General features: G+C 48.0%; 1 protein-coding gene across 7 annotated transcripts in view; it reads left to right on the top strand.

The window, feature by feature from the left end:
- The first annotated feature begins 3,177 nt into the window (after positions 1–3,177).
- The window catches only part of Ctc1 (CST telomere replication complex component 1), a 23,351-nt gene continuing 382 nt past the window's right edge, over positions 3,178–26,146 (top strand). Inside the window, exons 1-22 of one of the 7 annotated variants that reach the window (XM_037200827.1) lie at positions 3,178–3,265; positions 7,811–7,974; positions 9,259–9,496; positions 9,599–9,810; positions 10,976–11,132; positions 16,326–16,604; positions 16,700–16,828; positions 18,056–18,288; positions 18,422–18,599; positions 18,693–18,893; positions 19,434–19,560; positions 20,213–20,327; positions 20,447–20,762; positions 20,830–20,946; positions 21,176–21,372; positions 23,346–23,434; positions 23,527–23,701; positions 24,090–24,167; positions 25,044–25,188; positions 25,282–25,346; positions 25,635–25,800; positions 25,889–26,015. In XM_037200827.1, the coding sequence (XP_037056722.1) occupies positions 3,233–3,265; positions 7,811–7,974; positions 9,259–9,496; positions 9,599–9,810; positions 10,976–11,132; positions 16,326–16,604; positions 16,700–16,828; positions 18,056–18,288; positions 18,422–18,599; positions 18,693–18,893; positions 19,434–19,560; positions 20,213–20,327; positions 20,447–20,762; positions 20,830–20,946; positions 21,176–21,372; positions 23,346–23,434; positions 23,527–23,701; positions 24,090–24,167; positions 25,044–25,188; positions 25,282–25,346; positions 25,635–25,800; positions 25,889–26,015 (3,541 nt within the window). In that variant the 5' untranslated portion in view covers positions 3,178–3,232. The remainder of the gene's footprint in view (positions 3,266–7,810; positions 7,975–9,258; positions 9,497–9,598; positions 9,811–10,975; positions 11,133–16,325; positions 16,605–16,699; positions 16,829–18,055; positions 18,289–18,421; positions 18,600–18,692; positions 18,894–19,433; positions 19,561–20,212; positions 20,328–20,446; positions 20,763–20,829; positions 20,947–21,175; positions 21,373–23,345; positions 23,435–23,526; positions 23,702–24,089; positions 24,168–25,043; positions 25,189–25,281; positions 25,347–25,634; positions 25,801–25,888; positions 26,016–26,146) is intronic. The other 6 variants (XM_037200828.1, XM_028869418.2, XM_028869419.2 and 3 more) reach the window with 6 other exon arrangements.

The following is a 26,146-nucleotide window of genomic DNA, read 5'->3' on the forward strand; positions in this document are numbered from 1 at the left end:
GAGGAAGTCATGAAATGTTTGTGGTGATAAAACCTAGGACTAGTGTGTGTGATGGTGAAAGGTTGTTAAAATTCCGGTGGCTGGGTTCACAGGGCTGGCTCAGTGGTTAAGAGGGCTTGCTGTTCTACCACACACACACACCCCCAGCTTGTGAACTGGTGTGCAGGCAGACACCCTCAGAGGCCAGATGCCCTGGAGCAAGATCCCCTGGAGCAAGAGTTACAGGCAGTTGTGAGCCACTGGACTAGAGTTCTGAGAACTGACATGGGTCCTCTGTAAGAGCTACGTGCTCTTAACTGTTCAGACTTCTCTCCAGTACCAAAATAAAATCTTAAAAAAAAAAGAAAGAAAGAAAGAAAGAAGAAAAAGAAAAAAATCTTAGGAAACAAACACAAATACTAACTCTGATTCTTTATTGGTTTACCCTGAGATTCTTTTCTGGGATAAATTGAAGGACCCAGTCTTATCTGAGTGGACCTCACTAAAGGGTAAAGGAACCCCTCGTGCTGCTGGAGCTGGAGCGTGGAGTTTTGTTTTCACCCTTGCTGCTTATGACCTGTCCCATCATATAAAAGCAACCCCAAATTCAAGTCACGCTAATGGAATGGTGGGAGAAGAGCCAATATTACTTCCTGTGATTGTTGTAGCCAAATCCAGCCTTTCTATCTATGAATCATCAAAGGTGAATCCCAGGCTGTAGGGCACATTGTCACAGACTGGATAAATGGAGGGGCTCTGCCAGAGAGTGTGTGTGTCTGTGCTGAAAGCAAAAAGAATGATTGAGTTTGATAGGTGTTCTAATAAGGAGGCCAGGGTAGTTGCAGAGGACCAGGAGAGGCTTTGGGCGTGGGATTTCTTGTTGTTTTGGAGAAAAGACAAAAAAATCCACATCTCTGATATAATATGGGAAGAAACATTCAGTTTATGTTCAATGTTTTGTGTGTTTTGTTTGTTTTTGTTTGACACAGGGTACCTTGTAACCCAGGCTGACCTTGAACTCCCAACCCCCCTGTCTCTGCCTCCCACGGGCTGATAACAGCCATGCACCAGCACACTGGGCTGTTATCTGAGTCAGTTTTCACTACATTGTCCAAGCTGTCCTTGAACTACTGGGCTCATGCTTCCGCATCAGCCCCCCAAGTAGCTGCAACTACAGGCAGGTACTACCACACTGTCTCCAAAGATTTATCTTATAAAGAACTGCCAGGTAGTGATGGTGCACGGAGGTACAGGCAAGCAGTTCTCTGTGAGTTTGAGGCCAGCCTGGTCTACAGAGAGAGTTCCAGGACAACCAGGACTACACAGAGAAACCCTGTCTTAAAAAGTTAAAAAAAAAAATAAAAAAGAAAGAAAGAAAGGAAGGAAGGAAGGAAGAAAGAGAACTTGTTACGTTGACCAAAGACCTGTCTTAAAAACAACAAAAACCTTAAAAACTTGTTATTGAAGGCAATGCTAATCATTGACCTAAGTAACTCCATTTTGTTGTTAACTAGATACTGGATTTTTGTTTATTGTTTCCTTTTTTTCTTTCTTATGAAGCTTCTGGGTCTTTCTTCCCTTTAGTTACTTTGTACTTCATGAACAACAGGCCTGCTTGAGGAATATCTTCTTAAAAAGTAACAAAAGTATCCCTTAAACAACAGAGACTATCTTGGCTACAAAATCTTTTGTTGGGACTTACAGCCATTTGGGGTTGGGTTTTTTGCCCTAACTCATTTTCATCACCTCAGCGCATATTTCATGGAATAAGGAATTGTTTGCACCAAAAGTGAAGTTGAATGAAGGGATACAGTAATTTGATGGCTTAATACTTTGTTGTTGTTTTTATATTGCCCAGGTTGGCTTTAAACTTCATGATGACATGAAGATTCTCCTGCCTCTGACTTCTGAATGCTGAATTTATAGGCACCACCACACCTGGTTTTTCATTTTCTTCCTTTCTTTTTTCTGAGTGTTTGGCCTGCATACATGTATGTGTACCACTTGTGTGCAGGTGCCCTTAGAGGTGAGACAAGGGTTTTGGGTCCCCTAGAGCTGGAGAGTCAGACTATCCCCTGGCTTTGCCTTTTTTTCCTTTTCCATATTACTAACATTCTATATATTTTGCCCGTTTTTCCCTGTGAATCTCCTTGTCTTAGAACAAGGCAGGGATTTTTGTTTTCTTTAGTGTATTCACCTAGAGCCTAAAACAGTACCTGGCACATAGATGAATTCTGTTTACTCCACCAGTACTGACTGAGCTGTGGCTTGCCTGGCTGATTGAATTAGGAAAAGCAAAAGGGTTCATTAATTGAGCCACACATTTTTCACCAAATCCTTTAGCAACAAGCACAGTTCTAGGCATTGGAATTAAAAATAAATAAATATTTTTGGTTGTGAGCCTAGCGTTTAATGGCTGAGCCATCTCACCAAAATAAAAATAAATGAATGAATGAATGAATGAATGAATGAATAAATAAATAGAATAAGACTCCAGTTGGAGCTGACAGGTAAGGGGAAAAGCATCAGTGAGTTAAGTCCACAACACCTATGTGAATGGGTGTCCCATGTCTGCTTCCTCCCTCCTCCACTCCCCAACTTCATAGTTCTGGTTGGCTTGGAACTATGTAGAGCAGGCTGGGCAGATTCCCCTGCCTCTGCATCCAAGCCTGTGGCTACTTTGCCCCCCCCCCCGGCCCCCCCCAGACAGGGTTTTTCTGTGTAACAGACTTAGCTATCCTGAAACTCGCTCGGAAGACCAGGTTGGCCTCGAACTCACAGATATACACCTGCTTCTGCCTCCTGAGCGCTAGGATTAAAGGCGAGTGCCACCCTATCTAGCCTGTGGCTACTTTTAAGATGCACTTTCTCTGCCTGGTAAAATTAGGGACACTGCGAGACGTCACGAGCCAAGTGGATTGTGCGCTCCTGTGCTCTCCGGGCCCCACTTCTCAAGAAACACTAGGAGAAGCCTGACGCGCCCTCACTATAGAAGGGAAGCAGTAGGTCAGGTCGGTGATGCACAGCTGTAATTCCTGCTGTTGGGGAGAAGCGGAAGGAGCGCTACAAATTCAAGGTCAGTGTGCGCCTTAGAGCGAAGTCCAGGCAAAAGGGGCGGGGCGGGCGGGGCGGGGCGGGCCACAGGTGGCTGCTGGGGCGGAGCCAGGGCTGCTCCGTGACGTCACAGGCTCCCTCCCGTGAGCCCTTGCGGCCAGCGTTCCCGCGTTCTTCAGGGTAGGGGTTTGGGCTCATCATGGCTGCCTGCCGAGCGCAGGCGTCTGCCTCCGTGAGTGCCGTTTGTGTGATTCTCGTGGGTTTTTGTTTTGTTTTTCCATCTTGTTCCGGATTTCCTTTCTTCCTGTGCTCCTTCCGCCTGCTGTCTGTGGTCGGGGCCTGGGGAGCAGGGGCTTTTCAGGCCGGTGGTTCCACCGCGGTCTGAGTCCGGAACACTTCTCCGCCCACCTGCTCCGGAAGGTTTACGCTCTGTCTGTGGGAGACTGGCAGCAGGTTGTGGGGCCGTGTGTGGCTCCAGGAGCCCCTTGACGTACCTGGATGGGAAGGGAGAAACATCCCACTCCTGAGGTTCGTGTAGGAGTTAGCTAGGCAGGACAGCATTGGAAGAGCATCGTTACTAGGCAGAAGAGCCGCGTTGATAAGCAAGAGTTAGAGCAGATGTCTTTTGAAAAACTTAATCCCACTTGGGTGGAGGTGGAGGGGTCAGAACGAATAGCGAACTGTCTTGTCTTGGTGAGCAGGCACTTTCTTGGTAGTTGTCGGTGAAGGAAACTCCTTCACAACAAGAGCTCCTTCCTGGACCCCGGAGTAGGCATAAATCACACCCAAACACCAGTTTTCGCAGAGATCCTTTACTAAGTGAGAAGAAACTTTAAAGTGTCTGCTTTCTGACCTCAGGCTGAAGAACAGCAGCCAATGACCTTGCAGGTGTAATTTTTTTAAGTGAAGAAGAGGCGGTCTGTGTTAGAATGGGCTAGGATGCGGTGGTAAAGGAGATAGGGGACAAGGGAAAAGGGACAGGGGTGTTTGTCCTAGAGGGACAACGGACCGCCTCTGGATAGAGAGGAGACAGATGTGGCCCATAGGCAAATAGGGAGGTTTATAAAGGTAAAATGGGAAACCCCAAGTTAGGATAAGGTGTTTAATTTTAATTGAGTATGTTAATTAGGTGAGCCAAAGGGGCTTCTGATTGCTGGACTTCAATACTTTAATAGCTGGACCTTGGTCATCTGCCTCAGGAGGAGGAAGTGGCCAAATAAGGGACTAGACCTTGGTGGCTAGCTTTAGGAACGTCATCTAACGGTTATTAGCAAGGCAGAGGGGATGGGGGAGAAGGGCAAGGCCTGCCGGGGCCACCTGCTCTGGTGGGCTGGCGTCCCTTCAGTTGGTGGGTGTTTTAAGACATCACGTGACCCCCGGGGCTTGTTGTGTAATTCATGAGGGTAGCCAGGACAACTCAGCCTCCAGGGCCCTCTGCATCACAGCACCTCACACTTGGCCTTGTGTTTGTTACACCACCCCGAACCAAGCCCACGGGACCTCGTTTGTGCTGTTTAACCACTGAACCACATTCCCAGCAGTGTGTGTGTGTGTGTGTGTGTGTGTGTGTGTGTGTGTGTAAGGCGTATGTACCACAGCTGACAGAGTTCAGAGGACAGTTTTATGGAGTTGTTTCTATTTCAGTTTTATGCCGGTTTCAGAGATCTGGTAATCAGGTTTGCACTCCAAGTATCTTTACTGCTAAGCCATCTCACTGGCCCATGTATTATTATTTTGTTCTTAAATGAGCTTCTTCAAAAGGTCTGTCCCAGCCTTTCAGTTAGTTCTGCAGGAGTTAGGACTACCTCCTCATTACCATTAGAGTCCTGTTTTTGGAGATCAAGGTCCAGAAATCATACCCCTGGCCTTTACTTGAAAGGGGTGGGGGACAGCGTCTCTCTACTTAGCCCTGGCTACCCTGAAACTCACTCCACAGACCTGGCCGGCCTTGAACTCACAAAGATCCACCTGCCTCTATATCCGGAGTGCTGGGATTAAAGGGGAGTGTCACCACACTGACCCCAGGCGGCGGTGGTGGCAGTACACCTTTGATCCTAGCAGAAGCAGGTGGATCTCGGTCAGTTTGAGGCCAGCCTGGTCTACTGAGGGAGTTTCAGGACTGTAAGGGCTACACAGAGAAACCAAACAAATAATAAATAAAACCAAACTTGATTTCACTTTGAGACAGTGTTACTACTTTGAGAAACAAAGGTTTTCAGTGTGTCACACAATGGATGGGACATCAGAAATAGCCACAACAGAAAAACAAACAAACAAACAAAAACCTGAAAGGAAACAGTGTACTTCCAGGCTTTGGTTATGTTGATCAAGTGTATCTGGATAATGGATTGGTCCACTGTCTAACACTCTGAGCATGAAGGCAAAGAGAATGTTTGCCGTAGTGAGAACAGGAGGACTGTCCACACGAATGCTGAGCATTGAAATAATTTAGAGTGTTGAAAGTGGTTTTCCAGGGTGCTGTAGAAGGGCTGGATGTGCAATACTACCCAGAGGTTAATAGAGAGGCCTTTGGAGGGCCAGAGATAGAGCCGTGATGGTTAGAACTAGCTGGACAGACAGAATGGGTCAAATCGAGTGGGGTTAGAGCTTGTATATGTTTAGTTTACAGGGACTCAAGTGCTGATGCTTGATTAAAAAAATAGAATAACTAAAAACTATAACCTTCTGGAGAGTGGTGGTACATGCTTTTAATCCCAGCACTTGGAGGCAGAGCCAGGCGGATCTCTGAGTTTGAGGCCAGCCTGGTCTACAGAACAAGTTCCAGGACAGCCAGGGCTACACAGAGAAACCCTGTCTCCAAAAAACAAAAAAATCGATACACACACAAACACACACAGTCCTAATACAGGCATGATGGTACATGCCTGTAGTCCCAACATATAGGAGGCAGAGGCAGGTGAATTTTTGTGAGTTCAAGGCCAATTTGGTCTATATATTGGGTTATAGGCCAATCAGGATCACATAGCAAGACCTTGTCTCAAACAAAACAAAACAATAGAGGCTGGAGAGATGGCTCAGCAGTTAAGAGTATTGGCTGTTCTTCCAGAGGCTGCAGGATACAGCTTCAGTTCCTGGCACCCATTTGGTTCACACCCATCCTTAGCCCCAGTTCCAGGAGATGGGATGGACACCAGGCATTCATGCAGGCAAAACATCCATACATATAAAATGAACATTTTTAATGTAAGTAAATAAATTAGCCTTTGCCTATGTCCTTGTCTTCTATTAGACATATTCACATATTAAGAGCAGTGATGTGATTTTTTTTATAGACTTAAATTTTTTTTCATGTAATATATTTTGATCTTTTCTTTTTTCTCTGTCAACTCTTGCCTAGATCCTACCCACTCAACTTCATATTCTCTCTGTCTTGGAAAAATATAAAGACACAAATCCAAACCAAAAAAATCAAACCAAAAGTTTTCTTTGTGTAGCCTTGGCTGTCCTGGAAATCACTCTGTAGACAAGGCTATCTTTGAACACAGAGATCTGCCTACCTCTGCCTTCCTAGTGCTGGGATTAAAGGCGTGGACTTTTGAAAGCAATTCTTGTCATTTTTACTTTTCAGCTTACTGACTCCATGTAAGATGGAATAACCCTAACCATGGGGCCAGTGCTGTGTAATAGACATGTGTACAAGGTATATGGAAGCTCCATGGTCAGAGTGGCAGTTGACCTGGGATGGCCAGAGAAAGGGCCACAGAGAGATCTCCCCTTCCTTCCTTCCTTCCTTCCTTCCTTCCTTCCTTCCTTCCTTCCTCCCTTTAAAAATTCATATGGGTGCCGGGCGGTGGTGGTGCACGCCTTTAATCCCAGCACTCGGGAGGCAGAGGCAGGCGGATCTCTGTGAGTTCGAGGCCAGCCTGGGCTACCAAGTGAGCTCCAGGAAAGGCGCAAAGCTACACAGAGAAACCCTGTCTCGAAAAAACAAAAAAACAAAACAAAACAAAATTCATATGGGCATTTTATCTGCATATATGTCTGTGCACCATGTGCCTACAGTGTCCACGGAGGCCAGCAGAAGGCATCAGATCTGGAACTGGAGTTACAGACAGTTGTGAGCTGCCATGTGGGTGCTGGGAATTGAACCTGGGTCCTTTGGAAGATTTAACCGCTGAGCCATCTCTCCAGCCCCCAGGAATCTATTTCAAGTGAGCATTTTAAGGATAAGTACACATTTGTTAGAGGAGACAAAAGTCAAGCTAAGTGGCCACCTGTTTGTCTCTGGCTGCACTTCCTACAGCAAGCGCTCTTTTCCAGGTAATTCTACCTTCAGTTTTGGGCTAACTTTTTTTTTTGGTTTTTCGAGACAGGCTTTCTCTTTGTAGCTTTGGAGCCTTTCCTGGAACTCACTCTATAGACCACCAGGCTGGCCTCAAACTCACAGAGATCCGCCTGGCTCTGCCTCCTGAGTGCTGGGATTAAAGACATGTGCCACTACTGCCCGGCGGACTAACTTTTAAAACTTCTTCAGGTTCTAAACATTCAACCTTTGATAATCTGAATTTGTTTGTTTGTTTGTTTTTTGAGACAGTTTCTCTGTGTAGCCCTGACTGTCCTGAATCTCACTCTGTAGACCAGGCTAACCTCAAACTCACAGAGATCTTCCTGTCTCTGCCACCCAAGTGATGGGATTAAAGGTGTATGCTGCCATCACCTGGCGATTTATTTTATTGTAATTCTTCATTTCCCAAAAATCTACTGTTGGGCAGGATGGTCATGAAGACCCAGTTTTAACTAGATTCACTTTCCTCAGGAGCAAGCCTGGCTTGAGGCTGCCCAGACCTTCATTCAAGCCACCCTTTCCCCAGCTGGCAAGGAGCCTAATAAACAGTTGACTCAGTCAGTAATCGATTGTGTGAAGGAGACGTGGCTGTCCCAGAGGGAGAACCAGGATTTTACACTGCCCCTGAACTACAGGTAGGGTGAGGTGGGCTTGGTGAGTAATTGAATTGATGTTGAGAAGGATATAAGAATGTGTGGAAAGGAAGGCAGTCCCAACACCCTCATCTGCAGGATTTTCCTATTCTCCATTCAGCTTTTTTCCCTGAAGTTCTCCTAACTTGGCTTAAGCTACGTCTGTAGAGAAGGAGAGTGGACGAAGAAAGTGATTCAGCTGATGTGAAGTGTGCAACAGTGTCCTGTATGGCCATGGACTTACTGCCTACCTTAAAAAATCCTTAGCATCTTGTCATATTTGCTTCACTCTTTCTTGTAAGATGTAAAGAAAAAAGTTTAATGAGGTCTCCTGATAAGTCTGTTTTGGTCTGATTCTCCCTTATCTCTTCAAAAGTAATCACCAACCTGAAGGGAGATGCTGATCCATGCAATCTCAGTATCTATTTGCATATTGTTTTCAGTAGACTCTACCAGTTTATTCATATGACAGCATACCTCTATATCTTTTTAAATTCTTTTCTTTTTTAAGTTAAAGTGTGTGGTGTTTTATCTGCATGTGGGTCTGTGCACCACATGTGTGCCTGGTGACCATGGAGGCCAGAAGAGGGCATCAGATGCCCTGGGACTGGAGTTACACACAGTTGTGAGCCACTATGTGGATGCTGGGAATGGAATCTAGGTCTTCCGGAAGAGCAAACAGTGCTTTTTTAATTTGTTTGTTTCGTTTGTTTTGAGACAGGGTTTGGGTTTCTCTGTGTGGTCCTGGCTTTCCCGGAACTCACTCTGCAGACCAGGCTAGCCTGGAACTCAAAAGATGCACCTGTCTCTGCCTGCTGAGTTCTGGGATTAAAGGTGTGTGCCGCCACCAGCAGCAGCAGCAGCAGCAACATGCCTGTAGACAGTGCTCTTAACTGCTGAGCCGTTGCTCCAGCTCCTGTGTGTGGAATCTTCAGTGGAATTCTCCATGCACGCTTACTTCCTCAGACTGCTCCGCAGTCTACTTCATGTCTCTTGATCCCTTGTTGTGGAGCCATTTATCATGGGCTCTCTTCCCGGTTCCCTCAGAGGCACTGCCCAACCTTTAGCTCTAACCCTCACTCTTAATTTCATAGGCTCTTTAGTCAGACGAGCCCTACTCCCTGGGTGTGTGTGCAGGCTGAGCGTTCTTTAGACGGAACCAGTGTGCAGGACTGCCTGCTCTCCTTCAGCCCTACACTTGGACTCATGGGTGTGTGTGTGTGTGTGTGCAGGCTTAGAGTACTGTAGACGGCACCGGTGTGCAGGACTGCCCTCTTTCCCTCCCAGCTTTGTCTCGGTACAGAACCTCCAGACCCACCAGCGCATGCCATGCTGCAGCCACTTGTCCCGGAGCGGCCATGCTCACCAGGCTTGGTCCCAGGGAGCTGGGCCAGGGGGCAGTCTCCTGCCCCGGGAGCCGCTGTTACTTTTGGGGACGCTAATAAACCTGTCTGAGGATTTGGAACAGGAGTGCAGGAGTGGAAGCCTGTATGTGAGAGACAACACTGGAAGCGTGGGCTGTGAGGTGAGTGGAAGAAGGGCCGCTGCCTCCACTGCCTCCAGTACGAGCAGGAGTGGTAGATCAGCTGCTAAGGGCCTGCTAACCTGTGGCTTTGATCTCTTGTAGCTTACAGATCTAGACCTTTCTTGGCTGGGCCATCTCTTCCTGTTCCCCAGTTGGAGTTACCTCCCTCCTGCCAAGAAGAATTCCTTGGGGGAAGGGCACTTGGAGCTGTGGGGTACCCCCGTGCCAGTGTTTCCTTTGGCTGGCCGTCCTGACCCTCTCACGCCTATCCCTGTCCTCTACCCAGAAAAGGCGTCCTGCCTGCTCAGATACAGGTAATTTCCACTCTGAAGGAAGAAAGGACCCTTGTGACACCCGGAGGATGACGGTACTTCTGTGGAAAAAAGACATTTGACAGTGATATAGATGATAGGTGGAACAAGGGGATGGTGGGTTTGAATATCAGGAGTCCTGAGGAAGGCTCTGAACTGGTTGTGGCTCACCTCCGTAACCCCAGCACTCGACACTGAAGCAGGAAGGCTGTGTAGCCTACGTAGTGAGTTCCAGGTCAGTCTGGGCTCCAGTGTGAGTTTCCTTATCAAAAGATGGGGAAAGAATAGGCTGTAGAGATGGCCAGTGGTTAAGAGCACTCTGCTCTTTCAGAGGACCTGGGTTTGATTCCTGGCACCCTCATGGTTCACAACCATCTGTATTTCCAGTTCCAGGGCATCCAGCACCCTCATTTGGCCTTCCTGTGCACCAGGCATGCATGTGGTACACAGACATACATTCAGGGAAAACATTCATACACATGAAATAAGATAATTTTTTTTTCAAAAGAAAAGAAACCCAAGAAGTTCTTTTTGTGTATGTGTGTGCACACATTCACGTGCTGGTCAGAGGACAACTCAGGTGCCATTCCTCAGACGCTGTCAGCCTTCTTAGTTTTGGAGATAAGGTAGGCTGGCTGGCCATTTAAACCTACCTGTCTTCATCTCTCACCACAGAGATTAGGCCAAAACGCTTATTTTTTATGTTCTAGGAATAGAACTTGTGCTTAGAAGTCAGACAAGTGCTAGCTCCCTGATCCCCAAGAGGATTCTTTGCACGTGCGTGTGTGTGTGTGTGTGTGCGCGTGCGTGCGTGCGTGCGTGCGTGCGTGCGTGCGTGTGTATGAACTTCCCATTATTATAACACACAGTTACACAGAGGTCAGAGAACAATTTGTGGGAGATGGTTCTCCTTCCACCATGTTGTTCCCAGGGATCCAAATCCAGACCTCATCCTTGGCAGAAAGCACTTTTCCCAGCAGAGCCACCTCTGACTCCCGAGGAAATATACCTTGTCTGAGGGCAAGAAGGGTTGGAAAGGTTTTAGATAGTAGCTTTGAATTATGGACATTTTACATTGCTACAAGATTGTTCTTTCCAGTGGAAGGGAAGACTGGGATAGAGGCAAAGGGGAGAAATGAAAACGTCTTTTTCCTTCTTCTTTCCTTAGAAAGAGGCACAAAGTAAAGGAGCCAAATCTGGCTGGGAAACTGGTCCGTCTGAGTGCCCTGGTGATAACTCAGAACAAAAGGTACTTCGTCCTGACACTTGGTGAATTATCCCACGCTGAGGGCCAAGCTGGCAGCCAGGTGTCGGTCATTGTACAGGTGAGGAGTAGGGTCAAGTCTGGCATGTGGGAGTAGAAGGGGTGTTAGAACAAGAGAACAGCATAGGGAGAGCCACGTAGTACAGGGGGTAAGCCCGACGCAGAAGGACAGCAGACGGAGAGGCGTCACATTTCCTCTGTGTAGTATCTGCGTTAGTAAAACTAAAGTAGGAGCTGTGGAAGAAGGAAGGGCTCTAGAGGCAGGCAAAGAAGGGTGATGAGAGAGAAAACAGACAGCCGAGGCGATGGCTGAGGAAGGGACTTCCCTACAAGCGTGGGTGTGACCCTCAGGTAAGAAGCTGGCCACAGTAGCATGGCCTGTAATCCCAGTGACGGTGAAATGGGAAGTAGAGGCGGGCAGAGCCCTGGAACCTGCTGGCCTGGCCTTCTTGTGGAACTTCCGGGTCAGCGAGAAGTCTGCCTCCAAGGGTGGAAGACTTGCTGAGAAATGACCCCTGAGATTGTTTTTGACATCCACATGAACGGGCACAGGTACATCTGCCCACATGTCACCTGCACACACAGAAGACAGATGGGTGCTGGGTTTGGGGGCTCATGCTTTTAATACTTACATTTGGGAGGCAGAGATAGGCAGATCACTGAGTTCGAGCACAGCCTGATCTACATAGCAAGTTCCAGGTCATCCAAGGCTACATAGTGATCCTTGTTTAAAAGGAAAAGCAGAGGGGCTAGAGAGATGGCTCGGCAAGTCTGGTTCCCAGAGGACCTAAGTCTGGTTCCCAGGACCCACATGACACCTCACAGTGGTTTATCATTCCAGTTCCAAAGGATCCAGTTTGAGCACTGCATGCAAATAGTACACAGACGTGCATGCGTGCAAAACACCCATACCCACAAAATTGAAATCAATAAATTGTTAAAAAGAATGACAGGCCAGGTGGTGGTGGTACATGACTTTAATCCCAGCACTCAGGAGGCAGAGGCTGAGTTCGAGGCCAGCCTGGGCTACAGAGTGAGTTCCAGGACAGCCAGCTACACAGAGAAACCTTGTCTTGAAAAATTAAAGAAAGAGGCTAGAGAGACTGCCTGGTGGGAAAAGTGGGTTTTGTATAAGCATGAGGACCTTAGTTCAGATCCCAGCACCCACGTAAGCGCTGGATGGGGCAGCATGCCCCCTTAGCCCCAGTGCTGTGGAGTGGAGACAGACAAGCCAGAAGCTCACTGGGTGCCAGTCTAGCAAGTTCCTGTGCTCTGAGGTTCAGAGAGAGCAATTCTGTCTCAAAAAATAAGATAGAAGGGTTATAAAGAAGGCTCAGCAGTTAAGAGCACTGGTTGCTCTTGCAGAGGACCTGGGTTCAGTTCCCAGCGTTCACTTGGTGGCTGACAACCATCTCTAAGTCCAGTTCCAGGGAATCCATTGCTCTCTTCTGAACTCCACAGGTGTGTGGTGCACATAATGCAAGCAAAACACTCAAACACATAAATAAATAAGCAAATCTTTAAAAAAAAAAAAAAAAAACTGATAGAGAAGTGATTGAAGAAGACATTCCAACACAACCTCTATCCTCCATGTGCACTTGTACAGATGAGCACACATGTCCCCTGTGCACATACACACATACATACACAAAGACAGGTATTACATGTTGTCTCTCATATGTGGAACCTAGATTTGTTTGTAGAGACTGGGTCTGGTGTAGCTTTGAACTCTTGGTCTTCCTGGTTTCATCTCCCGAGTGCTAGGGTTCTGACAGGCCTGTCACCCTGTCGGGTAATAGGACATAGGGCGTTAGAGTAGAAGGAAGGCCATCTGGAGAGGAAGGGCGCCTGGGGAAGAGGGAGGAGATTCCAGGAGGCTCATGAGGAGAAGAATAGGAGCTGCAGACTGATAGACGTGTGAGAATGTCACAGCCATATTTTATGTGCTTACTAAAATAATAAATAGATGTTAAGAAGGCCGTCTCTCAGCATCGCAGAGGACTGGTTCCTGAGCATGCGCAAAGGGATGGGTGACATGACTCATTGGGAAAAGACGCTTGTTGCCAAGCCTTAAGACTTGAGTTTGACCCCAAAGCTCACATGGTGGAAGGATAAAACCAGTTCCTGCAAGTTGTTCTCTGACTTCCACGTGTCTGCTTGTGTGCACACATATATACAAAGTGTAAGTGGAGGGCCGTGGTGGTGCACGCCTTTAATCCCAGCACTAGGGAGGCAGAGGCTGGTGGATCTCTGTGAGTTCGAGGCCAGCCTGGTCTGCAAAGTGAATTCCAAAACAGCCAGGGCTGTTACACAGAGAAACCCCATCTAGGAAACCACAAAAAAGTAAAAGTCAGGCCTGAGGAAGTATGAGAGGATTAGGAGTTCCTGGCCATGGGAGAGTTCATGGGAGTTCAAAGCCTGGAGAGATAGCTCTGGTCAAGATCACTGCCTGCTATTCCAGAGGTCCTTAGTTCAACTCCCAGCAACCACATGGTGGTTCACAACCATCAATGAGATCTGGTGCCTCCTTCTGGCTTCCAGGTATTCCTGCATGCAGAACTTTGTTTATGTGATCAATAAATCTTTTTTTTTTCTTTTTTCTTTTTTTTTTTCCAGAGCTGAGGACTGAACCCAGGGCCTTGTGCTTGCTAGGTAAGCACTCTACCACTGAGCTAAATGCCCAACCTGTGATAAATAAATCTTAAAAAAAAAAAAAAAAATCCAGGCTGGGCAGTGGTGGTGCACGCCTTTGATCCCTGTGAGTTCGAGGCCAGCCTGGTCTACAGAGTGAAATTCAGGATAGGCACCAAAGCTACACAGAGAAACCCTGTCTCAAAAAACAAAACAAAAATCAAGGCCATCTTCAGCTACATAGCAAGTTTGAAACCATAATGTGCTTAGAAGCCAGGTATGGTTGCTCATACCTGTAAGTCCAGTACATCTACAGGAATGTTGTCATGAATTTGAGGCCAGCCTGGGCTACAGAGGGTGGCCCAGTCTCAAAACCAAAACAAGCAGCAACAACTTATTCAAACAAACAAACAGAATCTAGGACCTACGGTAGGATTGGACTCTCCCTAAAGTGCTCACCCTGCTTTGTAGTCTGAAGAAATGTCTCCCTGGACACAGTAGCATACAAACGACCTGACCTTGCCTGTCATTAGGAGTTTTCTAATTGTCCGAGTGTTCTAACTATTGTAGTATTAAAAACACAACACACCAGGCAACACAGCACTATAACGCAGTATTGCAAATAGTGGATGGTGTAGTCTTTAGGTACTGCCGTAGAACACTTAGAGTTAACTACCGTGAGGTAGCTAAACTTGAGTTGGAGCTTTTAAAGGATGGACAAGCTTTGGAATCCCGGGCTTTGTGCTCACGAGGCAGATGTTCTGCCACTGAGCTGTGGCCCCAGCTGTGTTCTTTTTATTTATTTATTGTGAAGATTGTGAGACAGAGTTCAGGTTGCACAGTCTGGCCTTGAGCTCATCTTGTGGCTCAGGTGGGTGCCTTGAATTTAGGTTCAGGATTGAGCATCCCTATCTGAAATCTTAAATGCTCAAATATCTGAAACTGAATGAAAACATGACACCACCTGAGCGTATGTAATAGACTCAAGTTAAAACACAGGCATACTAAACGTATTCTATAGACTACTGCCCCCATGCTGTATAGATAAGATGCATAGGAAACACAAATGGATTTCATGTTTAGAATCAGGTTCCATCTACAAAACATCTTACAATATAGATGCAGGTACTCTAGAATCTCCAAAACCTTGGATATTTCTGGTTGTATTTTAGATAAGAGAGAGCAACCTTAGGGCTGAGAAATGGTTCAGTGGTTAAGAATACACATTCCTCTTGAAGAAGATCTGAGTTCTGTTTATAGCACCTGCATTTGGGTACATCACAAGTGCCTGTAGCTCCAGCCCCAGGAGAAACTGATGCCTCTAGTCTCCATGGGCAGAAGTTGATAAGTTTTAAAAGTCTAAAGAAAGAAAATGTGAGATCAGCCAGTATACCTCTCTGGGCTTTCTTCAACTCCACCTTCATTCATTAGCCTTCTTGGTCTTTCTACCTCATCCTCACTTTTTCTTCCCAACCTTGTGAGGACTGGACTTGTAGCTCAATGGTAGAGTACCTGCCTAGCATGCACAAAGTTCTGGGTTTGATTCCCCAGTATGATAAAAGAAAAAATTAAAAGGAAGATTTTATTAAATGTGTATTTTTTGATACATGTTTTATTTTGCTCTGTATTATTATTTAGGTTTTTGTCTTCCCAGTGATTTAAAACATGTTAAAGAGAGCCGGGCGTTGGTGGTGCACGCCTTTAATCCCAGCACTCGGGAGGCAGAGCCAGGCGGATCTCTGTGAGTTCGAGGCCAGCCTGGACTACCAAGTGAGTCCCAGGAAAGGCGCAAAGCTACACAGAGAAACCCTGTCTCGAAAAAACAAAAAAAAAACAAAAAAAAAAAAAAAACATGTTAAAGAGGAATGAATAATTTGTTATTTAACAGCTCTCTCAATACTGGAGTTGTATGTACTCAGCTCATATTAATGAAATTTGGCTTGTATGCTCTGGGATGAGAGGATATATTGAAAAGAACATAATTTTCTTGATGGAATATTTATCAATTTTGAAGGAAATTTTAGGGATGGTTTATAGCTTTTTTTTTTTTTTTTTGAGACAGGGTTTTTCTGTGTAGCTTTACACCTTTCCTGGAACTCGCTTTGGAGACCAGGTTGGCCTCGAACTCACAGAGATCCCCCTACCTCTGCCTCCCCGAGTGCTGGAATTAAAGGCATGCACCACTACAGCCCAGCTTATCTTTATGAAAAGGGTTAAGAAATGTGTGACATTTCCTATTACCTTAAAGTTCAGCGGCTTAAAATATTAAGAGTTCAACACTGAGCCAGGCGGTGGTGGCACACACCTTTAATCCCAGCACTTGGGAGGCAGAGACAGGTGAGTCTCTGTGAGTTTGAGGCCAGCCTGGGCTACAGAGTGAGTTCCAGGAAAGACGCAAAGCTACACAGAGAAACCCTGTCTCGGAAAAAAAAAAAAAAGAGTTTTAACACTGGTCTTGAGCCCAGCCTGGGCTGTGTGAGACCTTGTCTGAAACAAAACAAAACAACAACAAAAACCCAACCAAACAAATAAGCAGACCATGAAGAAGAAAGAGGAGAAAATGCTGAAGCTCAGCATTGGGGGCGTGGTGTCTCATGTACAATGTTAACTTTGCCTAAGCCAGATTCCTGCCCAGATGGTTTGGCACCGAGTCCTTCGGCCTGGTAGGGCCTATATACTGACAAAATTGCGAGTAACCAAGACCCGAGGTCGCCGTTACTCTATTTGGACAACCATTCCATCTTCGGATCTGGTACCGCTGAGACCAGATTATGTACAAGAGCTGGAGCTGGACATAAGGTTCTTGGAAGCTGACCTTATACCACTTCCCCAGCCCACGAACTCCAAAGACAGCGGCAGGCAAGAAGGTCTTTTCCGGAATTCCAAAGTCTTGCATTATTTGGTGAGTGCAAGGAACTGATCCTAGAGATTGTGGCCAAGAAATGTGAGCCGCCACAGAAGGAAATGGTGGCCAACTGGAACCTCTGTCCTCTGCAGGGGACAGTCACTGATGTGTTGAATGAGTCTGCCAGCCTCTACATTCTAGATGGGGAGCTGATTCTCTGCCTGGCATACCAGCATATCCGTGGCCTCAGGCGGGTGATTCGACCAGGGGTCCGTCTGGAGGTATGTCAGATATCAAACCTGGAGATGAGAGACGCTCAGTTCATGGGAGAGGATGGGTGACCTCAGAGAGAATGAGCTTTGATAGGAAGTGAGACAGGCAACACTGGGGACATGAGCCTGGAACTCAGGGTGTGGAAACAATCGCCACCTCTGCATGAGGTTGCTGACGTCTTACCTCGGCTCTTGTTTATTTTTTTGCTTATTTGTTTGTTTATAAAGATTTAGTTTTTAATTGTGTGTATTTGTATGTGTGGAGGTGGGGGTAGTATTTGTACATGAATATGTACAGTGTCTTACAGAGGCCAGGAGAGGTCATCAAGTCCCCTAGAGTGGAAGTTTAGGTGGTTGTCACACACACACACACACACACACACACACACACACACACACACACCCGCAGTGAGTGCTGGGAACTGAACTTAGGTGCTCTTCAAGAGTGGTGCTTTCTTTAAGTGTGAGCATCTCTCCAGCTCTGGGGGAGTTTCTTGTCTCCTTTGTTTGTTTGTTTTGAGTCAGGGTCTCACTAAGTTGCCCTGGCTGGTCTGAAACTTACTCTGTAAAACAAGCTGGCCTGGGGCTGGAGAGATGGCTCAGAGGTTAAGAGCACTGCTTGTTCAAAGGTCCTGAGTTCAATTCCCAGCAACCACATGGTACCTCACAACCATCAATAATGAGATCTGGTACCCTCTTCTGGCCTGCAGGGATATGTGTAGACAACACTGTATCTGTAAGAAATAAATAAATAAATCTTTTTTTTTTTTTTTTTTTTTTTTTTTTTTTTTAAAAAAAGCTGGTCTGAACTATAAATAAATAAATCTTTAAAAAAAAAAAAAAAAAAAAAAAAAAAAAAAAGCTGGCCTGAGCTTAACAGAGATCCACTTGCCTCTGCTCTGGCGTACTGGAATTACAGGCTTGTTCTTTCCTTGTTTTGTTTTTCGAGACAGAGTTTCTCTGTGTAGCTTTGAAGCCTGTCCTGGAACTTGCTCTGTGGCCCAGGCTGGCCTCGAACTCACAGAGATCCGCCTGACTCTGCCTTCCGAGTGCTGGGATTAAACACTTTCACCCCCACTGCCAAGCATCATGTCCTTTAGGTCTCAGCTGCTTCTGTGTAGCTGAAGATGGCCCTTAATCTTCCAGTCTTCCTGCCTCCTACCTCTGCCCCCAAGTGCTGGGGTTCCCGGTTGTATACCATAAACCGTTCACCTCTGCTCTTCTGTTTTCCTGCAGCTCCGAGATGTTCATCTCCTCCAGTCAGTGGGTGGAGGAACAACAAGACCCGTCCTAGCACTCTGCCTCCATGGCACCGTGCTTCTTCAGAGCTTTTCTCCTCTTAAGCCTGAGAGTTTGCCACCCTTCAAAGTTCGTGGTGCCTCCTTGTATGAGCAGCTCGTGTGGGAATGTCAGCTAGGACTTCCCTTATACTTATGGGCTACCAAGGCGCTGGAGGAGCTGGCCTGCAAGTGAGGAGGATGGACATTGAAGATCTTGGGTGGAGAGGGGTGTGTGTGGGAGGGTGACTGTCTCTGTAGGGGAAGCAGGGTCCTGGAAGGGACAGGTCTTGGGGAAATAACTGTCCTTCTCTCCCTGGTCAAGGCTGTGTCCCTATGTGTTGAGATACCACCAGTTCCTGAGGCATTCCTCTCCTGGGAACCCCAGCTTGGCACTGCAGCTCCTGGCTCCCTCCTGGGATGTTCTTATTCCACGTGGCACCCCCGTTCGGCATGCATACAGTGAGCTCCTGGAGGAGCCACATCACTGTCCCCATCAGAAAGTATGAGAATGTGGGGGGAAACTGGCAGCAGCTACTGCTGGGCACCTGGCCTGGCACAGGGGACACACTCTGGCTCTTTCTTCTCCCCAACAGTACACTCAGGTGCAGACTCCCTGCTCCTTCCCTACGTTACTCGACCTGGCAGAGGAAGGGCAGCGCAGGGCTTGGGCTGCCTTTGATCCAAAGGCCCTTCTGCCTCTCTCAGAAGCTGCCCACCTGACCAGCTGCCAACTGAATCGCCACCTAGCCTGGTCCTGGCTCTGCCTGCCATCCTGTGTGTTCCAACCAGCCCAGGTAAGGGGACTCTGGGTGGCTTGGTACTACTTTTTGCGTCTTCATGGCCACTTCCTGTTCAGCTCACTGGTTGTTGTTGGTGGTGTTTTTAGTTCTTTGCTTTTGTCATTTTTTTTTTTTTGTTTTTGTTTTGTTTGTTTGTTTTTGTTTTTCGAGACAGTTTCTCTGTGTAGTTATGGTGCCTGTCCTGGATCTCGCTCTGTAGACCAGGCTGGCCTGGAACTCATAGTATGGACTAAGACAGCCTCAAATTTGGAACGGTCCTTCTGCCTCTGCCTTCCAAGTACTGGGCTTACATCCAGCCCTCTCTGTTTCTTTTCTTTTCTTCTTTTTTTTTTTTTTTTTTTTGGTTTTTCGAGACAGGGTTTCTCTGTGTAGCTTTGCGCCTTTTCCTGGAACTCACTTGGTAGACCAGGCTGGCCTCGAACTCACAGAGCTCCACCTGGCTCTGCCTCCCAAGTGCTGGGATTAAAGGCGTGCGCCACCACCGCCCGGCGTGTTTCTTTAATAACTCGTAGCTTGGCTTTTCTTTTCCTGCAGGTTCTCCTTGGGGTGCTGGTGGCTTCATCTCATAAAGGTTGTCTGCAACTTCGGGACCTGAGAGCTTCACTGCCCTGCATGCCCTTGACTGAGAATTCGCAGCCCCTCACTGACCCAAAGCTTATAGGTGTGAAGTTGAGAGATGGGAGGGAGGGGCTGTAGAGTTCTCGGGGTCCAGGGAACCAGGAGGAGGCATCTATCGAGGTGGAGAAGTTTGAGAGGCTGGGATTCATAGAGAGAAGAGGAGCCTGAGCTACAACTCCCGACATCCATCTCTCCTCCACGGCTCCTAAACATGCACCTTCCTGCTTCCGACATTCATAATATGGAAGAACACTACTCTTATTTGACTTGTTAGGATTCATAAAGAGGAGCTTGGCATGGTGGCACATGCCTTTAATCCCAGTAGAGGCAGGTGGATCTCTGTGAGCCTGATCTACATAGCAAGTTCCAGGACAGCCAGAGCTATGTAATAGAAACTATCTTAAAAAACAAACAAACAGAAAAGGGACGAAGCCCTAGAGAGGAAAGGCATGTTAGAGATTTGGGGAAAGAGTAACAAAGGCCTCAGCCCTCGGAGCCAGGAGCAGGATTGTTCACGCATGTGGAGTGGTTTCTGCTGGGAGCGGTTGTGTGTGGGGCTGAGACATCCGCTGTGGACTCCACGTCAGAAGAGGGCATTGGCTCAGGGCTGGGATGGACCAGACCTGCCGGGTGCTCTGCCTCACGGCTTTCCCACAGTTCCTTTCTTGCTGAGATCGAGAGCTTCCTTCATCTAGGCTGCCTGGTGCGCGTGGAGAAGTTCCGGCTGGTGGTAGAGAGAGAAGTCAGGAGCAGCTTCCCTTCCTGGAAGGAGCTGGACGCGGCAGGCTTCATCCAGAAGAAGCAGGCCAGGTCAGTGCTGGAGTGGTGCCTGACCTCCTGGGTCTGAGGGGCAGGAAACACTTGGTGCGTGGGCATTTGGGGTCCAGATCACTGTTCCTGCGTCACAAAAGGTCTGTCTCTTCCAACAGAGTCTATGTCCAATTCCTCCTGCCTGACGCTCTGATCCTGCCTGTGCCCAGACCCACCTTTGATTCAGAGTCACCTCAGACCGACCCCTCCTGCCCAGAGGAGCCCCGTGTGGGACAGAGCCGTCTATTCTTGCTGTCCCACAAGGAGGCCCTCATGAAACGTAACTTTTGTGTCCTTCCGGGAGCCAGATTACGGCCTCCGAAGCCCACCCTGAGTTTCTATGTGTCAGGAACTTGGCTTTGTGGCACACAGAGGAAGGAGGGATCTGGATGGGGCCCACCTGAGTCTCTAGGAGTTGAGAACAAGGATCAAAAGGTAAACCGGGACTCCAGGTACTTAGGGCCTGCCCTCACGTGCCCTAGGCTCCACACTGGGGGTTCAGTGCTGTGCCATCCGTCCTTCCTCCCAGGTCTCCCTCATCTTCCTTGGCTCTTCAGTTCGATGGTTTCCATTCTTATACCCAAACCAAGTCTACCGCCTCGTGGCTCCCGGCCCCTCAGTGAGTGCTTTCTTCTCTCCTATTAGAAAGCTGGTCGGGCTGGAGTCTGGAGCAGGCATGCCAGTGTGGGTCCTCTAGGTCTCTTGGAGAAGGCTGAATTTAGAGGGATGGAATCGTGGTTGGGATCCCTGCCTTCACCAGGCTCCAGGAGGAAATCAGCATTGGAAGACTTAGGGAACTTTGTTCTGGCCTAGGCGCACGCAGAAGCAATTGTCTTCATGTTTCCCAGCAGACACCAATGTTGTTTGAGACAGAGGGTTCGTCTGGCCCATCTCAGCGTCCTCTGGAACTGGCTGGCACACAGTCTTGCCTCACTGTCCAAGAGGAGTGGACCCTGGAACTTGGGAGCTCTCAGGACATACCTAATGTACCAGAAATCTCCAAAGCACTGCCTGAGTCCTCGCTGACCCACCTGCTTAGTGACAAGTAAATGTCCTGCATTACTTCTGCTGCTTTTGGCCATGCTCTCTGTGTGTGCTACCCATTTCTCCAACGTGATTTAGCCTGTAGAGGAAGGATGTCACCGTGAAAGGAAGGTTCTGTTTCAGGCTGCCTCTTCTGGAATTCCACCTTCCCCTGTGTTCCCCCACCCCTGTATTTTGTTTGTTGGTTTTGAGACAGGATCTCAAAGCCAGGCTGGTCTTGATGCTGCTGTGTAGCTGATCTTGATTCTTGTTCCACCTCCTAAATGTTATGCACCGTTTCACCCAGTTGAGCAAATGTTCTCACAGGAAGGAAAAGCTTTAGCAATAAAAGGAAACAGAAACCCCAAAAATACAAGGAAGAAGATGGAAATGTAGAGAAGGACCTTTGTTTAGTGTGGCATGTAGTTGGTGGATGAACACAAGAACATGGTATTTCATAGAAGCTTTTGTAGGTAACCCCAAGTGGGAATGAAAAAGCTGTTTCCTGTGTGAAGTAAAATTCTACTGGATCGTGTATAATTTTTATGAGACTGGTCTTGATTACTAAAAGAGAATATGAGCCGAGCATGATGGTGTACATGTTTAATCCAAGCACTTAGAAGGCAGAGGCAGCAGATCTCTGTGAGTTTGAGGCCAGCCTGGTCTACATAAGGAGTTTGGGCCATCCAGGGCTAAGTGGTGAGACATTGTCCCAGAAAAAGAGTGGGGAGGAAAGTGAATATGGAGGACTGATGCTCAGTGCCTGAGAGAACTGGCTGTTTTTCCAGGGAACTTGGGTTCGATTCCCAGCACCCACATGGCAGCTCACAACTGTCTGTAATTCCAGTTCCAGGGGACCTGGCATCTTCTTCTGGCTTCTTAGGGTCTTGGTGCACAGACAGATGCAGGAAAAACACCCATGCCCATAAAATAAAAGTTAAAGAAGGGGTTGAGGATTTAGCTCAGTGGTATAGCGCTTGCCTAGCAAGCACAAGGCCCTGGGTTCTGTCCTTAGCTCCAAAAAAAAAGTTAAAGAAAAAGTAAATGTAGACTGGGAATTGGGAGGTGGTGCATGCCTGTACTCCTAGCACTCAGTCCTGAGGTGGTGCTACCATTAGTTTTAAGAGAGATCTTGTCTAAAAAATAACAAACAACAGCCGGGCGGTGGTGGCGCACGCCTTTAATCCCAGCACTCGGGAGGCAGAGCCAGGTGGATCTCTGTGAGTTCGAGGCCAGCCTGGACTACCAAGTGAGTTCCAGGAAAGGCGCAAAGCTACACAGAGAAACCCTGTCTCGAAAAACCAAAAAAAAAAAAAATAAAATAAAAAAAAAATAACAAACAACAAAACAAGAGGCAAAGGAGGATTGTCTGTAATTTTTATGAGATTGATCTTTATTATTAGAAATGAATGAATGGGGGCGGGTGGAGGTGGTGGTGGTGGTGGTGGTGGTGGTGGTGGTGGTGGTGGTGCAGCAGGTGCAGCAGGTGCACACCTTTAGTCCCAGCACTTGGGTGGATCCCTGAGTTCAAGGCCAACCAGGTAAACAAACCAAGTTCCAGGACAGCCAGGGCTACACAGAGAAACCCTGTCTTAAAGAAAAAAAAAAAAAAAAAAAAAAAAAGGAAGAGGGAAGAAGAAGAAATAGGAGGAGGAAGATAAGGTAGTAACACTTGTACCCATTGTGCTCGGGCACCTGAGGCAGGAGAGTTGCTGAAGACTTGAAGTCTGCCTCCATTGTGCTGAGATTAAAGGTGTGCACCAGCAGCACCACCACCACCACCACCAGCACCGCCTGGCGGATTTCTTTTTTGTTTTGAAGTTAGGTAGGCTTTGAATCTCTGTTACAGGCCCATTTTTCTAAAATGCCCTTTTACTCTTAGCTCAAGGCTTTCTAGGCCCTGGTGTGTGGCATTCTAGCAGATAAGATGGCCCCTTTTCACCTTGTGGCTGATCTCTCAGTTGTGTTTCCTCATGTGTTTCTTTCTCTTCTCAGCATCTCCAATTCCTTGGTGTCTTTCTCTGCTGAAATTTTGTCTCGGATACTGTGTGAACCACCTCTGGCCCTTCGACGGATAAAGCCTGGTAATGTCCTTGCTGCTGGGGAGGTTTGAATTGGAGCAGTGGGACCGTGTAGTCCTGGCTGAGCCACTATCCACCCTTCCCTCCATCTGTAGAGAATGCTGGGGCTGTTAAAACGGGCGTGAAGCTAACGGTAGCTCTAGAAATGGATGACTGTGACTATCCCCCTCACCTGGACATATATATCGAAGAGCCACACTTGCCTCCCCAAATAGGACTCCTCCCAGGAGCCCGAGTCCACTTTAGCCAGCTGGAGAAAAAGATTTCCAGGTGAAGACCTGTGTTGTATGGCTTACTGATGTCCTGTTGAACACTCACCCCCACCTGACTGTGCTACAAGGACACCTTTCTTTGCTAGTACTATTTTGTTTTGTTTTAGGACAGGGACTCACCATGCAGTCCTGGCTCTTCTGCAATTTCCTGTGTAGCCCAGGCTAGCCTCAAACTTAACACCATCCTCCTGCCACTGCCTCTGTCTCCCAAATTCTAGGAATGCCGTGCTCAGCTTTGCTGTGGCTTTGGTTGTTAGTCTGCTGTCTTCCTCTGTTCTTGCTGTGGTAGAGCTGAGGGCATGTCCCTGGGAGAGGCTTGCCCTCCTCAGCTCGGTGCCTACCCCAGCCTGCTTGCTCTCTGCTCCTCACTGTTCTTTTCCCTGCAGATCCAACATTGTTTACTGTTGCTTCCGGCCGTCCACTTCCGTGCAGGTCCTGAGCTTCCCCCCAGAGACGCAAGCCAGGTAGGTCAGTGTTTAGGCTCTGATCTCTAAATGTCCCTGTTTCACCCTGACATCCCTCTCGTGTGTCTGCCTTCAGAATGTTTGCCACGGGTGTAGTCTTCTAGTCTTCTCTGATCATGGTAGAGTTGGTTTTTGTTAGTTTTCAAGACAGGGTCTCTCTGTGCAGCCCTGACTGTCCTAGAACTCACTCTAGACCAGGCTGGCCTCGAACTCACAGAGATTCACCTGCCTCTGCCTCCTGGGTGCTGGGATTAAAGGTGTGTGCCTCCACTGCCCAGTTTAGTATTTTTTGAGTCAGAAGGATTTCATATGCTCCAAATAGAAAAAAAAAAAAAAAATGCCCAGTGCCTATCAGTTTACCCAGAAAAACTTGAGGGTCTAAGCTCTTGAAGGCTTTTCCGTCTGACATGCAGATATATCTTTCTTGACTAATGTCTTGATATTCAAGCCTGAGAAATAATTGATGGCTCTTGGAGATCGGGAACCAGAGTGTGGCAAGGGCTGTGGGCTTCTGGGAGTGCACAGGACTCACCGCGGTCCGTCCCGTCCTTGTGTTCTTTGTGTAGTCTACTTAGACTCACTTGCTTTCAGAACTCCTCTTCCTTGGTTTAGGTTTTCTGAGATGGTCTCACTTTGTTGCCTTGATTTTTTTTTTTTTTAAATAAGCTTTTACTATGTAGCCTTGGCTGGCCTGGAACTCACAAAGATCCCCCTGCCTCTGCTCCCCAAGTGCTGGGATTAAAGGTGTGTGCTTCCATGCCTGGGTAACCTTGAAATTTCGATGAGGCTGAATCCCTGTGCTGGGGTTGTTGGTCCGCATTACTAGGCCTACCTTCTTTGCCTGCGACCTGACTCATTCCCCCTCTCTCTCCTTAGGGCGCCCCTGCCCCACATCTACCTGGCTGAACTTTTCCAGGGTGGCCGGGGGCCCTTCCAGGCCACTGCCTCTTGCCATGTTGTTTTTGTCCTGAGCCTTCAGATCCTGTGGGTGTGTGCGCATTGCACCAGCCTTGCCCCTCAGGTATTGGAGAGGACAGGCTGAGCCGGGTGGAAGGGTCGGAGTGGTGGCATCGGATCAGGAGGGCTTTTCCGGCTGTCTTGTTTGCCCCTGCAGGGGAGGTGTAGTCGGCAGGACCACAACTGTCCAGCTCAGACGGCTATCAGCCAGGCCAGTATCAGGTAGGCACCTTGTCACGCGGGTTCCTTCCAGGTCCCACAGCTTCTCATGTCTGCAGTGGCGTGGCTTTTGTGTGATGGAGATTGCTGATACTAACTACATAGTGAGTGTCAGGCCAGCAGGGCTACGTAGCAAGACCCTGTCCCGTCCTCCTGCCCCCAGTATTGTCTTTGTTTGAGTGACTGAAGGTACAGCAAGCTAAATACTGGAAGCATTGTGTCAAGAGAGCTGTTGGATCTGGGGACTGTGCATGCGGCTTTGCTCTCCAAGTTTTCCTCCCCCTTCCCTAGGCTCTTGGTAGAAGACGGCACTGCGGAGGCCACAGTGACCTGTAGGAATCACCTCGTGGCAGCAGCACTCGGGCTGAGTCCTAGTGACTGGACCTCGGTCCTGGAGTGTGCACGGAGGCCAGGGAGAGTGGCCTTGCAGTTTACAGGCCCGGGGGCCCCGACAGAGGTACGTGCTTAGACAGAGAGCCAAGTTCTTGGGGTTTCGGCAGATGGTTGGGAACGTGGGTTCCAATTAACCCAGTTTCCCTTTTTAGTCTCCAAGCAAAGCCCATGAACCCTTGGCCCTGTTCCTCCGGACACTTTGTGGCAGCCCCTCTGTCCTCCGACCTATTAAGCTTTCTTTTGCACTTGAGAGGAGACCCTCTGATGTCACCCCACTAGGTGAGGACAGGTGGGCAGGCCCTAGAAAGGAAGATGCAGGGGGGCGGGTAGGGATTTCTAGACCGGGGAGGAAAATGGTGGACAGGACGAGAGCCCCCACCCACACAGGCTGTTTGCTCTTGCTGTCCTAG

This window comes from Peromyscus leucopus, chromosome 8b (assembly GCF_004664715.2).
Source record: "Peromyscus leucopus breed LL Stock chromosome 8b, UCI_PerLeu_2.1, whole genome shotgun sequence".
NCBI lineage: Eukaryota > Metazoa > Chordata > Mammalia > Rodentia > Cricetidae > Peromyscus > Peromyscus leucopus.